This window comes from Tachysurus fulvidraco, chromosome 17 (assembly GCF_022655615.1).
Source record: "Tachysurus fulvidraco isolate hzauxx_2018 chromosome 17, HZAU_PFXX_2.0, whole genome shotgun sequence".
NCBI classification, from domain to species: domain Eukaryota; kingdom Metazoa; phylum Chordata; class Actinopteri; order Siluriformes; family Bagridae; genus Tachysurus; species Tachysurus fulvidraco.
In genome coordinates, this window is record NC_062534.1 from 10,458,017 (window position 1) to 10,476,056 (window position 18,040).

At 36.1% G+C, this 18,040-nt stretch overlaps 1 protein-coding gene across 8 annotated transcripts in view; it reads left to right on the top strand.

Moving 5' to 3' along the window:
• Positions 1–6,891: 6,891 nt before the first annotated feature.
• Positions 6,892–18,040, top strand: part of csnk1a1 (casein kinase 1, alpha 1) — a 30,858-nt gene continuing 19,709 nt past the window's right edge. For 4 of the 8 annotated variants that reach the window (XM_027135137.2, XM_027135140.2, XM_027135141.2 and 1 more), the window contains exons 1-2: positions 6,892–7,611; positions 7,896–8,002. In XM_027135137.2, coding sequence (XP_026990938.1) covers positions 7,489–7,611; positions 7,896–8,002 — 230 coding nt within the window. In that variant the 5' untranslated portion in view covers positions 6,892–7,488. The remainder of the gene's footprint in view (positions 7,612–7,895; positions 8,003–18,040) is intronic. The other 4 variants (XM_027135138.2, XM_027135143.2, XM_027135142.2 and 1 more) reach the window with 4 other exon arrangements.

Sequence of the window (18,040 nt, forward strand, 5' to 3'; positions counted from 1 at the left end):
AATGTGCTTTGCAAGCACATTAATAATAATAAGTATGCAAGAGAATAAGAATGTGCTTTGCAAGCACATTAACAATAAGGTATTGTTCGCACAAAACAGTGCCTTAGAGAGATGTACTGGTGGCCTACAATGGACCTACAGATGGAAGCTTACATCAAACACTGTCCTATTTGCAAGCAACATGACAAGACTATAGTTACTCATACTGCTCCACTTACTACTATTCTTCTTCCAGATGCAGCATTGGAAAAGGTGAGCATGGATATAGTGGGGCCTTTTGACTTAGCTCCACATGACTGTAAATATGCGATCACCATGATAGATTATTATAGTAAGTGGCCGGAGGTTTTTTGCACCAAAGCAGATACACAATTTCAGTCGAGAAGGAAACCCTTGTGTCTCAGACAATGGGAGCCAGTTTGTGTCACGTGAATTCTCAGACTTCCTACTGAAAAGAGGAATACGACACATCACGTCCTCAGCTTTACATAATAAACTTACCTGGGTCTGATGAGCATGAAAATGTCTTGTGTGAAAAAGTAAAAATAAAACAAATCAAGATGATTTGCTTTGCAGACTAACTTTCAACTAGCATAAATGTGAGAGTAAAGAAAACCCTTAATGATCAAGAAATTTTAGGAAAGATTCACTTGATTGAAAAGACGGGACCAAATACTTACATGCAAGTAGATGGCAGAAACGATCATGCCAGAAACGATCATGCCAGAAACGATCACTCCTTTCAGCAATTCCAGACTCTTCTCCATACCTGGAGAATGTGATTGCCAGTAATATGGTTACAAGAAACTCTAGACAAAGTATTCCTCCATCATGGATGAAAGACTTTGTCACTTAAATATTGATTGATAAAGCAAAAGTGGAATAAGTTAGAAGTAAATGTTAAGCTACTCACTCAGATATTGATAGATTCAGAATAAAAGTAACGCCATACGTTAAACATTCTTTCTTCTTAAAGTGTTTTAGTCTGATACATGATAACGCTACAGTGTTCAAAAGACATGGTTAAAAATAAAAAATAAAAAAAGGAAAGTATTTTGTTTTGTTTACTGCACTGGCCCCTTTAAGGTAATCTGCACAGGTGTGCTAAAGGGCCTTTTTACACCTGGTCACTTCATGTGTTTTCTCTGATCCGATAGCCATCTGATTTGTTAAAACTGTTCCATTTACATTAGGCCACATAAATGCGTCTTGGAGAATCGGATATCAATCCGATCTTTCTACTCCCGCCCAAAATGCAAATATATTTTACCTCATTTCCAGGGTAATTGAAATGGAACACACTTTGGTGTATGCAGTTGCTACAAAAAACAGCATTTACTGTTTGCTGTATTTTCGCTGGCGGCAGCAGTGCATTTTAAGACCAAACAAGACACCTGGGTGAAAGATCGGAGCCAGCGCTGGTGGGGAAAACATGTTTGTTTCTGGCACGATGCATGACTCGCGAGTCACCTGCGAGTGATGTACTTCCGTTTGGGAGGAGTATAGCGCTGACGTATGTGGTTTCATCTGAAATGCGTCCCAGACCACCTCCTGAAGTGGTTTGAGCGATCGGATTTATATCCGTCTCGAAACTGTTTCGGAGGGCATTTAGACCTGGTCTTTTAACCATCGGATAGCTATCGGATCACAGAAAACGCCAAGTGACCAGGTGTAAAAAGACCCTTAGATGGTGCACTGACATGCGCAGAGAAAGATCCATAAAGTCGATTTTGACTCGCACAAACAATATAACATCCTGACATCCTTATACAATACCATAGCTCCTTTCTCGGCTCCGTCATACACTTTCTCTAAATCCACAAAGACGCAGTGCAGCTCTTTTTGACTATCCCTGTCCTTCTCCATTAACATTCTCAGAGAAAAAAATGCATTAGTAGTGCTCTTTCTGAGCATGAAGCAAGCTTCCACTACTCTTCCCCGTAGTTTCATTGTGTGGCTCATCAACTTTATACCTCTATAGTTCCTGCAGATCACTCTTGTTCTTAAAGAAGGGCACTAGATCACTTCTAATCCATTCCTTAGGCATATTCACTCTCTAAAATCCTGTTGAACAATCTAGATTGAAACTCCACTGCTGTCTCTCTTAGACACTTCCACACCACCACAGGTATTTCACGTGGACCAACAGCCTTTCCACTGTTAATTCTCCTAGAGCCTTCCACACCTCATCCTTTCTAATCTTTCCTGTTTCCTGCTCTACAATATTAATCTCTTCATCCCTTATTTCCATCTCATTTTCCTCATTCATCAGCTCCTCAAAATATTCCTTCCATCTTCTCTGCACACTCTCCTTGCCTGTTAGCACCTTTCTGTCCATATATTTAATCACCCTTATCTGTTGCACATCCTTCTCATCCATATTTCTCTGTCTTGCTAATTTGCTAAGTCCTCCTTGCCTTCCCTTCCCTCGGATGCTTTCTTTTTGGCATTTGCCACATCCCTCTTCACTCTGCGCTGCAGTTCCTTGTAATCCAGTCTATTTTCTTCTGTCCTTTCTATGTCCCACCTTTTTTTTTTAGCTACAGTAGCCTCTTCCTCTGAATGTTGTACTTTACTTCATCATTCTACCACCATGTCTTCCTGATCACTTCTGCTGTAGTTTCCTAGACATCTGAAAGCTCTTCCTGACCACCCAAAGCCTGTCTCAGCTTCTGTCTGAATTCCTCACAACATTCTTCCTTTTTCAACTTCCACCACACTTCCACTGTCTGAAAATCATTTGCAAGTGGAGAACATTTTAAACAACTGCCAACATTGCCAGGTCAAGCCATCCAAGCAAATTCACTCTAAGTTTCCAACGACCCTAAAATATCATTCCGAGATCTTCAGCAAGCTCTTGCTACAATTGATGTCAAAGTGTATAAATCTACAATCAGAAAGTGACTGCACAACTTTAGTTATCATGGGAAGTATGCAAGGAGAAAACAACAGAAGAAGCCCGCACACTGATAAACTGCTCCAATAAATTTAATGGTGCAACGTTTCGACCATCAGGTCTTCGTCAGGCACAATATAAAAATGTGATCACCTCACCTCTATACATAGGAAACAGGTGTATGCCTTAATTACACTCGCTATACACAAAGCATTAATCAGCTCACATGTTACAAAAATCTTAAATATACACAGAAAATTAAAAATAAAATATAAAAAAATACAGTTCATATCAACAATACAATGATAACCATTTAAAGATCTATAAAAATGGCTTAATGTCAAACTCATCATTGAAGTGAAGTGACATATGGCTAAGTACGGTGACCCATACTCAGAATTCGTTCTCTGCATTTGGCCCATCCAAAGTGCACACACACAGCAGTGAACACACACACCGTGAACACACACCCGGAGCAGTGGGCAGCCATTTATGCTGCGGCGCCCGGGAAGCAGTTGGGGGGGTTCGGTGCCTTGCTCAAGGGCACCTCAGTCGTGGCCGGCCCGAGACTCGAACCCACAACCTTAGGATTACGAGTCAGACTCTCTAACCATTAGGCCACGACTTGAGCCCTAGTAGTGCCAAAGAATTCAAAGTATAAATCCAATAACATTCTCTTTGCAATAATTTTCTCTCATAATCACCTCCTCTTGAGGGCTTTTTTACGTTCTCAATACCAATATATTGTAAAGCACTGATATTATAACCAGCTTGTTTGAAATGAAGCGCTATCGGCCTATGTGTATCCCCGTTCTGATGTTACTCCGGTGCTCACAAAGATCTAGACGTTTTGCCGACATACGCCAAACCACAGGGACAACGAATAAGACAAACAACAAAAGCTGAAACACACATAATAGTACCACGTATTGGAATACTCTGGCCTGTTAGCGGGTGATTGAAAAACCACTAACGGGCGACTTGTAAAGACTCGAGATAACTTAGGATCACTGGAAACAATATGCCAATGTCTGTTTAAAATGTTACGAAACTCACTACCAAGTGCTGAATATTTTACAATGCAACATGGAGCATCAAACTGGTGTTTTTGCTTATTCACATTAGCACGTAAGCACTGTATTTGCGATACGTTATCAAATTTGTCTTTGGCACTTTTAATCCACTCTTTTCGATATCCATGGTTCTCAAACCTTCAACTTAAATCAGCGTATTGTAGAGAATAAGACTCTTCTGTACTGCAGATCCTACATATACGTTAAAATTGGCTAATAATTATTATAATTAATAACTCTTAATTAGAGGTCTAGGATGAAAACTATCACCTCTTAAGATTGTATTACGGTCCGTTGGTTTTCGATACAGATCAGTATGAAGTTTTCCTTTATTTACATACACTCTAACATCAAGAAAACTGATGCTAACAGCATCACATTCCATAGTAAAATTAATATGTTCAGTTCTAGAAGTAAGATCATTTAAAAAAGACATCATCTCTATGGAAGTAGCATTTGTGATCATAAAAATATCATCAATAAACTGTCTGTAATACAATATGTTAGAGAAAAATGGATTGATCTTATTTAATACAAACTCATTTTCAAAAACTCCCATATACAGACAAGCATAATTAGGTGACATTTTACTACCGATGGCAGTCCCTTTTATTTGTACTGTAAAAAGAAATCATCTTGAAACTGGAAAAAATTGTTGGTCAGAACAATACTTGCCATGTCCAAAAGGCACTCGGTACTGGGTCTCACATCCACCGTTCTTTTTGATAAAAAATGTCTTAAAGCTAACAAACCATCAACATGGAGAATATTAGTATATAAACTCTGGACATCAAAAGTAGTAAGTATAACATCATCAACAGGGAAATCAACATTCTTTAATGATTCAATGAAGTCCATAGAGTCTCTTACATAAGACAGTAAAGTGGGTACAAAAGGTTTTATATAAAAGTCAACAAAAGAAGAGATATTCTCTGTAAGACTACCGATCCCACTCACAATAGGGCGACCCTTCAATGGTGTATCTAGGCCTTTATGGACCTTAGGGAGCATATAAATGATTGGAGTGACTGGAAATTCTTTAAATTCTTAATTCTTAAATAGGACTTTAAGAAAGTCATATTCATTTTTATTAAATTCACCCCTTTCATGATGTAACAATAATTTGGAGTGTATGTCCAATTTGAATTTATTAAACACAGTATCATTTAACTGTCTGCGGACCTCCTTTTCATAGTCTGAGGCACGTTGTAATACAATTGCACCACCTATATCTGCAGGGCATACCACCACAGAACTGTCATTGTTTAATTCAAGTAAGGCATCACTTTCTGTTTTAGATAAATTATTCTAGACTTTGTATTGTCTCTTGTTCTTAAGCAAATTCATAACATCATACTCAACAAGCCTACAGAAAGTGTCCAAAGACGAATTTCTATTCTTGGGTGGAATAAAGGTAGAACTCTTAAAAGATAGGATAGAGTATATAGTATAGAGTATCCATGGAGCAGAGGTGATTAAGGGCCATGCTCAGAGTTCCAACAGTCGCAGCCTGGCAGTGCTGGGGCTTGAAAACCAATCTAGTTTAGGTTGTTTGCTAGGGTGTTGTTTGGTCATTACTGTGTTATCAAAGTTGGTTCATATGATATTGCTAGGTGGCTATTATAGGGTTCCTTGTGGCTGCAATAATGTTTTTACAAGGTTTCAATATGATCCCAGTTGGTTGCAAGGTTGTAGCTTATTGGTTGCTACAGAAACTCAGTTGCTTGATAGCATGTTGCTAGGTAGCTGTTATGGGGTGTTGAAATGGTGTTTCTTAGGAGGTTTTTAATACAATCCTAGTTGGCTGCAAGGGAATGTTTGTGGTTGCTAGTGTGTTGCTAGGTGGCTCTTATGGGGTCCCAGGTGGTTGTTAATGAGGCTAATAACTAAAATATTGTTATTGTTAAAAAAAAACATTTGTTGTGGGTATGTTATTAAGACATGTTAGGATTGACAGACGTAAGTGAAATTTTAATCCTTAATTACTTAACACTTAATCCTTGACACTTTAATTAAAGTGCTATAGTAATTAGCAGGTATACTGATATTTATACAGGATAGCGAATAGACAGTGGATTTGTTTCGAGGATAAACACCAGTCTGTGTCTAAGTGCAGAACTGCATACCCATGCCATTCCTATGTTTATTCTCGTATGTGGTTATATAAAAGATCTGCCCTTTCTGACATGAAATCAATCAGCTTTAATCAGTATTAATGGCTGCAGAATTATTGCAGCAGACCGAGTTTACCACCATAAACTGTTGCTCAAAATGCTTACAAATATTCAGCAAATTTTTGTAAAAGTGTATAATAACCCAAGGAAGATACTTTCAATCTAACAAATAAAATTCATTCCACCGTGATCCTGATTTTCCTGTGTTCTATTTTCTCCCACTGTCCAAAAAGTCAGGTTGGTGGATTGAAAACATTAATGCACACAGACTGGTTACACAAAATTGCTAATGTGAGTGAATGTGTATGTGCATGTTGTCCTGAGATAGGCTGGTCAGCCTGGTTTTGGTCAGGGTTGCAGTGGCCCCAAAGTCTATCCTGGGAACAGAGCAAGCATGGCAGCAAGGTGACAGTCTATTCCTGGACTTTTTTGTTTTAAGTTTTGATATAGCACTCAATTAACGTGAAACATACTGACTTATTAGTGCGTAGGAATAAGTAAAACTTGCAAAAGCAATTAGTTGCACTATGCACACTTTTCGCTATTGCGGAAACAACATGAAGGTATACAAATAACATTAAACCACACTTGTGGACAAGTCCTTATGCACTTTAAAACGAAAACAACCGACAAGTGTCAGCCAGGACGATATTCTATAAAAATGAAAGTTTAAATGTGTTTTCCAGACAAAACATATAAGGCCACGTCCCCGAATTCATTGTATCCGTTTCCGTGACATCACACAACCTCTCCCCTGCCTGCAGCAGTAGGCTATCATTCTTTAGAAAAGAACCAGTTAATCAGCTTGAGACGAACTGCTGAACAAGATGGCGGAGTGAGTGGATTGCGCTTTGGAAAAAAGTAGCGACTACTTTTCTTAAATATTACAACAGATAGCTATATTCGTTTATGTATGCGTTTCACTGTGAGATAAGTTAAAATAAAATCGCCCCTCTATTCGAGGTGGTTTAGCGAAAACGTCGAACACAGGACCGTACGAATATAGCGTCCTCCCTATATAAGAGGTTAGCTAGGTTGTTTTCGGCTTTTAAAGCCGCTGTTGGAAAACTGGTCAATAAGCTAGAACGGATTTATACGACTACACTTAAAGACGTATACTTATATATGGCCGTAATTATGAAATAGTCTTCGTGAGCTTCCAAGGACGATAGATAGACGACGAGGTTTTAGTGTAACTAGCGAACATTTTTCAACCGTTCTGATTCGAACAAGAGAAAAGAACCGAAAGCTAGATAGCTTAACAAATTAAAGAGACGCATATATTCCATAATAAAACGCCGCCATTTTACATCGTTTTAGTAGTTTCTAGGAAGCACAAAAAGTCATGGCTAGTAGCAGCGGTTCTAAAGCTGAATTTATAGTCGGGGGAAAATACAAGCTTGTCCGGAAAATTGGATCAGGATCATTTGGAGACATATACTTGGCTATCAACATTACAAATGGAGAGGTAAGGTGAAAGTCCTTTAGTTCTAAAAATAATTCGCGTTTATGTAAAAAATGGAATCGAAATATCTCCTTTTTATTTCATAATTTTAATGTTAGAACGCTGTTTGTGCTGACTCACTTTCATAACTTGGTAGCATGTTATTCATCTGGTTTTAATTTTAACATTGGTTACTAAGTCTATTATCCCCAGTGCTTTTCATGATGAACGGAAGTGGATTGTACATATGTACACAATCTCTATCCACCATACTATTAAAATTTATACTTCGTTCTATATAAATTTAGGAGGTCGCTGTAAAACTGGAGTCGCAGAAAGCGAGACACCCTCAGCTTCTGTATGAAAGCAAGCTGTATAAAATTCTTCAAGGAGGAGTTGGAATTCCACACATCAGGTAAGAACTGTTTTAGTACAAAATTATATGCGGCACATGTTCAAATCATAAACTCTACATCTGCGCCAGTTGCAAATGGCCGCTCCTCTTTTGTTGTGTTTGTTCAACATGTCCTCCCTTTCGATTAGAAAATGGCGGCTGAAAGAGGTCGAAAGCAAGTTTCCGGATATAGTAGAATTTGTCACCGTGACTGGTTTCGTTTATCTTATCTTAGATGTAAACAGTGTTTTCTGTTTTGTGACCGTGTGCACGTAATGAACTAAACCTTGCTTGATCATATTTTTCAGATTTTCAAAAATGTATATTTGCTCTTGGAAGTTGAGTGAACATATTTTCCCTTAAGCAAGTCTCACACAATTCACTTGTACACTGGAGATAAAATTTTAGGTTAATTTTTGGTTCATCTATTCAAAGGTTTCACACAGCAGGGGGCTTAAAGGACGTCTTAAACTTTAATTGTGGCTCTGTAGGTTGAAAGGGCATTAAAAAGTGCCCAGGTCTCAACTACTCTGTGGATAATTTAACTTGGAATTTGTAGACTTGTACTTACAAACTTTACCTGTGATCATAAAAAACCCTGATGCTTATGTTGAACATACTTTCAACACCCTCACTTGTTTTGCTTTAAATATTTTTATACATTTCATTTGTATACTGCTTTGGTAGTTTTTGTTTATTTATTATTATTATCATTATTATTATTATTAGAAGAGGATGCATGTTTGTTTTTCTTTGCCACTGAGCTGTCCATAATTCTTTTGATGGAAATCTGCATGCAAATTTGTTTGTGTATTTTTGTTTTAAATGACTTTCATCAACGTGATTAACTGTTTACTCCATTACCAACAGTGCCATTTGACTGTTAGTTGATATTGATGCTATTGGATCATTTGGTATCCACAATTAAAAGAACTGGTGTAGCATGAGCTCAGACGTTTCATGCTTTCATCTATAACCTGTCATCACTTCCTTTTTATACTCTGATATGCAAACACACAGCTGTTGGAATCATACTTGATATCTCATAGACCATTAATTAGTCAAGTATAATTAACGATCAGTTGCTGACCTTGTTCCTTTCCCAAGATGGTATTAGAAGAAAATTAAAACGAGAGGGTTGGTTTTTGTGGTGGCATCATCCAGTTAAAAGAAGGTTTTTTTTTTTTTTTTTTTTTGGTGTTTATATTCTCCTTTAGCCCTGTAAAACCCAAATATTGGGTGGGGATTTTTTTTTTGACCTCTCGTATATTGTTTTAGGAGGCCTCTGATGTAGATTAAAGATTTTTCAACTTTTTTAGGTGGGCTCTGCTAGGAGCAGAACTTCTTCATTTTTACTCACTTTGTCTAAACAAATATACAGAGCATTTAAGCATTCATTTGCAGGGTTCATTGCTTACTTTGCCCCATAACAGTATATATCATGAATAATAATCACACAACAATCATATTTTTATGAATACGCATTTATTAATGTAAATATTGAAAACAACTGTGTATTTGAAAAACCTTTTTCTTCTGTCACTTTCAGTGTGGTTTGAAGTCTGTGATTAATTGCAGTGATAGTCCACAAAACAGTTCTTTTCTTCTAAAAGGCACAGGTGAACATTGGACTTGCTACATAGTGTATTTGTGTATCCTCCCATGGGTGTGGCTTGCCAAGCATATACTGCTTGATTTTACTGAATCTCCCCTTGAAAGGAATCATCATTTCATCCACTGAGTTGTGTTCTTCAGGTACCACCTGCAGGCATCTCTCCCTGAATGAATTCAGCCATGGTCTGAGTTTCCAGAGTTTGTCCTTCTTTTCCATCTCTGACACAGTTAAGTTGTTTGTAAAGTGTAATGAAGTCAACAGAGATTGGAATCTGTTGCGGGACATCACATCAGAAACGGGTTTATCGCGTGTCTGTCTCCCAATACATAGGGACTCCAGAAATTTGCATTAGGCCCATCTTCAGGTACATGCAAAGCATCTTCTCAATTTCCTTGTTATTGGTGTCTACAGATGTTCCTTTTTTTTTTTTTTTTTTTTTTTTAAATCTTGTCAGAGCCTCAGTCATGTCTTCTGTGACAATTCAGTATTGGGACTGAAAACTCCTTTTTCAGCCAGCGATATCTGTCACGGGGCAAGGTGTGTTTCTTTGGTTGGGGCTTGATGTACAGATCCTCAACGGCTGGGCAGTCAATGGGTTGGTGGTTTTCTTTGTCCATTTCACCTGCATCTTCATTCTCTGACTCACTTGCATCAATGTCATATGAGTCCATTTCAAAATCGCTCTCTCCATTTTGGACTGCAGCAATCACATCCTGCACAGTGAATAGCTGACCTTTCTGCACTGGTGGCATTCTGAAATGGAAAAAGTAAAAATAAATAAATAAATTAGTGAATAATACATATGGGTCTCATATTGTAGTAGATAAACTGAAAGAATAAACTAAGTAAGTATTGTCCATCAAAGTGTTATCAGTTCAATGCAAAGGCTAATCAAAATTCCACCACTTCATTCAAACAATACTCTCTGGATGGCCTATTATGCTATCTACTTATAATACTAAAATGAACACATGCATCCCCCATATCACAGGTTCATATTCAAGACCATTTACACCTGTCCCTGAACAATGCAACAGGCATCACCCCAAAACATCCAGAACATTCAGAGCCAGCTTTTCTATCTCCTAATGCTATAAACTGCTACTTGGGCAACACATAACAAAATCTCAGGACAGTTTAGACGTTAAATAACAAAAAACTACAAAGATACAGGGGGTTTCAGATACTGCTCTATATGATGAAGTTTCAAATACCACATAAAATGTATTCTTTTGTGTGTTTTGTTCTTTTAACAGAAAAGCACATTTAGAAATTAGTTATAATGAATCCTCTAACAGTTTAAAGTTCAATTTGTGGCCATGTGAGAATTGCAGTATCTTTTATGTAATGTGTAAGGTGCACAGGCTATTTTGACTACCACTCTGGCCTAGTGTTGTTCAATTACAACATGGGCTTAACTAGCTCTAAATCAAGTTTGATTGTTTTCCAAAATAACTAAATATGTATGTGTTCTAGACATTGTAATAAACACAGAAAAAATATGTGAGGAATTTTACTTACTTGAATCTTAACAAATCCAGTGATGCAAAAAAATTGAGATGAGCTCAACGCAAAGTTTGCAGGTTGAGTGAGTTCATGGCCAGATTACCGGACCTATAAACACTTCTTCTATCCAATAGCATTATGAGGACAAACAATAAAACCCATTAACTATGTAAATGTGGTCTTGAGAGAAAAAAAAACTTTTGCAGGCCTTTTTTAAAAATTGTTAAAAGTGATGTTATTGTGCAACAGGGGGCTTTACAGGGTTAAGTAGAAAGTGACTCTTAGGGGTGCATTTTCAATGTGGCCCTGAGTGGACAGGCTTTAAGGATTAACATTTGTTTAAAGCTAAAATGTTTTAATATATTCTGGTTCTTTAAATACTGTTAATTTTTTTATAATACTTATTTTTTTTCGGATTCTTGACACAAACCTTTATGATTGGTGAAAATTCTTCTATCAAACAGAATGATCCCTGATACTGCTGCCAGTGTCCCCCTGTGATGTCAGGGTGTCACCAAACTACTATCCTCTAACGAAAAAATCACCAAAAATTTTGCACCATATAAGGGATTTTTTACACTGTGTTTAACCCTGGGTTATCACATGCTAAACCCTGTATTTAACCATGAGTAGAAGAAAATTGCACACTCGTAATTTATAAATGGTTTTTGCACTGTTAACCCAGCATTGCAGCAAAAGACTTGTACAAAGATTAATTTCTATATATGGTTAACAATAGAAAACCATTAAGAAATTGAATATCACATGTCATAGGATGTAGCAACATTTAACACGCGCTGTTTGGTAGTGTATGTTGGCAAAGCACTAAACATTGTAGGAGTAAGTTCTGTAGTGTGGGGGGAAATACTTGACAATGAAAAAGTAGTGAAAGTTGGATATCAGCGAGCACCTGGTCAAGTATGTGACAAACATAAAAAGGCCAAAAGGTTTTTTTTTTGTTGTTGTTTTTTTTCTCCCTCACTGATGCAAAAACTTGAGGCAGGCCATTATTTAAATTGGTCGTATGCTGTGTTTAACGACCCATGGTTGCTTCTGCCAGGGTTTAGGGTAGGAGACACATTGGTAACAACAATGAAAACATTAAAAAAATATATATTTTTTTCTGATCTTACAAACCGTGAAATCTTTTCATTTGCCAGCAAAATGTCAAGCTTACATGTGTATACACTTTTTTTAAAATTATAAATAAAAGTGTATATAAATGAAGGTACAATTGAACATAGAAAATATTATGTATGATCAAAGATTTACCATTGTCTGGCACACTTGGTCTCTTTTTGACTCTTACTGAAGTCAAGTGACTTATTTATTCTAACAGCAAAAGGATATCAACCACATTTTGAAAGATAGTAAATAAGAAGTCAACCTCAGAAGCAGTATACATTTTTTTAGTCAGAAAGGATTTCAGCAACAATACAATTCATAAGACATACAATCAGAGATGTGGGGAAAGTTTTTCCTTTAATAGTTTGTATACTTTTTTTTTTTTTTTTTAAATATTCTTCCATATGTTTTTCCAAAGAAAGCTTCAATATGTGTTCATAAACAAAACTTTAATACAGAAACTTACCATAAAAACTATACCAAAAGGTCTCAATCTTTTTGCAATCCTTAAATGTATACATCAGTTTCTGTGACTGTTTAATATTTAAAACACGATTGAGAGGCGTTAGGGAAATTGTTTGCAATCTGGTGTAAATCCTATGGATAAAATTTAAGTTTTGTTTATGAACGGATATTGAAGCTTTCTCTTGAAAAACACACAAAAGTAGATTTCCATTTCTCATCACTAAAGGAAGACCCAATGTCTGTATCAAATGTCACGCTCAAAGATTGAAAAACCTCGAATTTTACCTACTTTCATTTGAGACTGTAAAGTGTTGTGATTGAAGAAACTATTGTCCTTCCACATTGAAAGATTGACACTTTGAAGTGATGATGCATATACTGAATCTTATGCATAAAAAAGGCATTCCAATCTGCAAACATATGCTTAATTTGTGCTGAATTTATATAACTAGAGATTAGGTAGTGAAGCCTGTACCCATTTTTTTATTTTTTATTTTGTTTCAGTGAGAAACAGTTTTAATCTAGGCTTTTTTTTTTTTATTCCAAATGTATACATTACACAAATTTTAATGAAAAAGATAAAATAAAATAGACATTGGAACAGGAAAAGTTGTTTTGTTAAAATATAGAAGGTAATTAACTTTTAAACATATTCTAAATTTGGCACAGCATTTAATCCCAGATATAGCTCAGAGAAGCTTCAAGCTCCGAGAAGCTCAAATCATAGGTTTGGATAAACAAACCTATGGTTTGCCCAAATTAATTTTATATCCTAAAAAACTTTTTTAATCACTGTAAGAAATGGTTACGGTACATTTGAGGGTATTTGAGATAAAGCAGAAAATTTTCTGTATACAGGGATATACAATGCTTCCCTGGACCTATTTCAAAATGTACTAAATTCATTATTTTCTTTAAAATTCTATAAGCAAAATACTAATAATAATGACAATGTGAAAAGTTTATTTGAAATCTTTGCAAATTTATAAAAAATGTACATAAGTATTCACAGACTTTGCCATGACACTCAAAATTGTGCTCACATTCATCCTGTTACCAAATGATCATGCTTGATTTTTAAAAATTTATTGAAGTCCAATTGTGGTAAATTTAGTTGATTGGACATGATTTGGAATAACACCTTTCTATTAGGCTGGGTGATAAATCGTTTTTATCGATTAACTCGAATGTGTAGTTTACATTGATTTGTTCGGATGAAACAAATCGATGTAAAAAAAAAACCCGCACGTTTGCCATAGATATACACAAACAACATGGCAGCGAGCAAGGAAGAACTCGTTCCCAAGAAAGGCACAATGTATATAAATATACAGGAAAAATTGATCGAAATCAAATAGATTTTTTATGAAAAAATGGGGGATTTTTATTTTAGGCCATATCACTTTCTATGTAAGGTTAACAGTGCATGTCAGAGCACAGTCCAAGCTATGGAATTCAAGGATTTGTCTGTACATTTCTAAGACAGGATTGTATCCACGCACAGATCTGGAGAATATATATAGATCTGGAAAATATATTCTTATCTACATTGTGTAATTTAATCAGAACAAAATGTTTCAAAGGACACCTAAATCATCCTATTGAGTCTTGTATTCAAACGGAAGGTCAAAATAAAAAAAATTGCATTTTAATTTAATTATTAATTAACCAAATTGTCATATAAACTATATTAAATACCACTGAGAGGATATTCTTTTATATAAGGTGGAGGAAATATGAATAGCTAGAAATAGCAGTTAATTGTTACGCAGCAGTTAGTGCACATCCTTCAGGTGACTGCTAGTAAATTAAAGATGTAAAGGATTTTTACCTTTCAATGCAACATGACCCAAAGCTAGATCAAGACCATGCAGCTACATTAGCAATTGAATGGCCTAACCCAAAAAAGAAAAGATGTTATGGGCTCTGGCTAGGTCATTCAACAAGAAGTTTATGGGGTGACCCGAGGAAGGCCATAAATATAATTTGCCCTTACAATTTAATGGCTCAGGATTTTTTTTTTTTTTTTTAAAAAAACAAGTATTAGTCAGTGTTATCATACTTATAGATTGTTATCCACAAATACTGTGTGTTGTAATAAAATTAAAAGGTGCTTCAACAAAGTGGTCTTTTATTGGTGTGCAAACTTAAAAATCAGGTCAGGGGTCTCCAACCTTTTTGTTTCCTCTGAGAGCTACTTTGGCAAAATTTGGCTAAGAGCTACTCTTGTATTAGTAAAAAAGTTATTTACATAGCTTATTGCTATAAAGTAAATCGGCTGAATTGGCTATTTTTGTGTAAACTTGAGTCAATATTACAGTGCCATTTTACAGTAAATCATTTTAAATTTACATTGCTGACTTATTGGTTATTATTGTCAAATTCATTCCTTCACGTTATAGGTACCATGTAACATACCCAGATGGCCTCAGAAATGGTGTAATATAATGAGTTATGTAGTTGTTTTTCAGGGTTTGAATTTGGGCCTTTTAGTTTCAGTGAAGCATACTGTTAACGCTACAATTTTTTTTTCATATAATAAATTTTTATATCATTTATATATTCCTTACATTCATATGCTAAGTTTTGTTAAAGCCTGTGTTATTCATACTCTCTCTCTCACTCATTCACCCACTCAGTCCCATAGCCTTACCATGATCCCTTGAAGACACACAACTGCAAATATCGCCAAATTCGGCATTTCACCAGAGAATTAATGTATGCAATTTCAGCAATAAATTTTCTTTCTAAAAAAGTAAACACAAGTTATTAATTTTAAGAGACGCATCTTATTTTTGCATATTTAGTTATACCTCTATCAAAAAAGTGCTTCTTATCCAATTAATCGATTAGCTGCAGCCCTAGTTTGCACACTTCCACTTTATATAGTACTAGTAGTGCAAACATGCACTTTATGTAGGTATATGTATAAGGTATTTATTTCTTTGTTTGCTCCGAAGTTCTGTGGTTTATTTATTACCTTGGTTCTAGAAGAGCTTCATTTCATTGTTTGTGTCCTGTACCAGCCGGATATGGTTGAATTGACAACAAACGATACTTGACTGGCACCAAAAATTCTTAGCAAATAATATATAATTTCTTAAAATTAATAAAATGCCCTCAGAAATAAAATGGTACAAGATATGTAGTATGGTGATCAAATTACATGTTTCAAATGAAAATGTAATGGCTCAGTATTAAAGTAAATACAAGTATTTGAAGACTCGAAGTCTGCTTTTCAGAATTCAGGAAATTCACTTACTGTAGTGAAACGTTGATCTTCATTTTCTGTTGCTTGGCCCTGCAGAAAATTTATTTATATTATAATGAAACTATGCTCTTATACTAATTGATGATACATTTTGTCAATTAAAGTAAAAAGGGATGTCCTTTAGATATACTAGTAAGAACAATTTCCATATGTATTTGAATCTTTGCAGTGCCCAAAATATCTCTGGTGAGATCAATGTTCTTTGCTGCACAGACCTCATACAGTGAACACTTGTACAGACTGGAATAAAAATGATTCATCTTAAATTTTTTGCTAATGATGCTCCGATTGATCGGCCACCGATCATGATCGCTCGATATTGGTTAAAAATAGCTTGATCGGCGAGCCCCAAAAGCGCCGATCAAAAAAGCCTATCACGTGACGTGACGTGACGTAAATTACTCGCGCGACTTTTTTACTCGTGCATGCACGGCGCACAGGTAAACAACAGCAGAGCGGAGCTTACCAGCGGCAACATGAGTTCTCCCGTCTGGAAGTTTTTCCAAAGTGTCCGATAAAGACGTAAAGTTAGCTGTTTGCAATGTATGTCGTGATGAAATCCCTCGGGGTGGAAATGGCATTTTAATACCACTAACATAATTAGGCATCTTAGAACACGCCATACAACTGAATATGCCGAGTATAAGAAACTAAACCAGCCGAAGCCAACAACATCCCCATCCCTCAACCAGCCGACTGTGTAGCTTTCATTATTTTATTTTTTTGGATCTGATGTAGTTGGTTCCTCAACTGCATCAGATGTTCATAATAATAACAGAAAAAAAACACTTGCCATAGTTTTGTCCTTTGTGGCAGTAGCCAATTTTGGTGTAACAAGTTTTACATTTTGCTGCCAATTATAAAATGTAATCGGTGTATTAAGCTGATCTGCCTGACCCCTCTTTGTTTGGAATAATTTTAAGTTACTCTGCCTTATTTGGGAAAGATGGCCTACAGTAGCCTTAAGTTCTCATTTTCTAAAATAAACACTTGGTGGTTCTGCAAGATCATGACTGTAGCCTATTTCTCAATACAGTTCATTTAGAGTTAATTTCATTTCTAAAAATGGTGCAAACTCTGCTAGATTATAGATAAAAGATTCCCATTCCCCTGCCATTCTGTGATCGGCAATCGGCAGATCATGATCTTGGTGACCGGTGATCGGCCTCAAAAATGCTGATCGGAGCATCTCTTTTTTTTTTTTTTTTTTTTTTTTTTGCTAACATAGTGGACAGTAACAATTAAGCAGCCTCTTTGTGGCCCTGGATGTACATAATCTTGTTAGGAAAAGGGAACTTGACTACTTACTTTCTGTGGGTAGAATGATTTGCTTCAACTCGGGATCAGCAGATTAATGAGGATGGTTTTTGATTGTCCCACACTCTCCGCTCCCTATTGCATTTATTAAAGTGTATGGATGTTCCTCTTAAAATGGTGAGTGAGTGATCTAAACAGTAAATTTTAATAGGAACACCTGTATATCTGTTTTACTTATGCAGTTATCCAATCAGCCAATCATGTAGATGAAGATTGGTGACAGGTGAAGATTTTAAGTAAATGGGAAAAAAAAAAATCTGTCGCTTTAACCATGGCATAGCTTGTTGGTGCCAAACTTACTGGTTTGAGTATTTCAGAAACTGATGTTGGAAATTCACCAAAGTCTTGAGGGTTTACATAGAAGAAAAAAACGATATAAATCCTGTGAGAAGAGTGTCAGACCTTTCTCATCATCAGGGTGTTTCAGTCTGCAGAGAGGAATAGTCTAGAGAGTGGTCGGAGTTTACAGGATGTTTATTTTTACTCAAGCACCGTTTACAACTGTGGTCCTCCACAAAGCAACTAGAAATGCACATCAAATCTTGAGGTGGATTGGCTATGATGGCACTCTTTTGTATAAAGAAATAGTATGTTGCATCCCTTAAATATTCTTTTGACATATACCCAAACATATGTACTAACATGTCATGTAATAGAGTTGATGTTGCTCAATTTATGCACACTGACGCAGCAAACTCCTTGTTACTTTTCAGCTTTTCTTCATTTATTATTCCTTTGTCTCTTTTATATTATGTGTTTT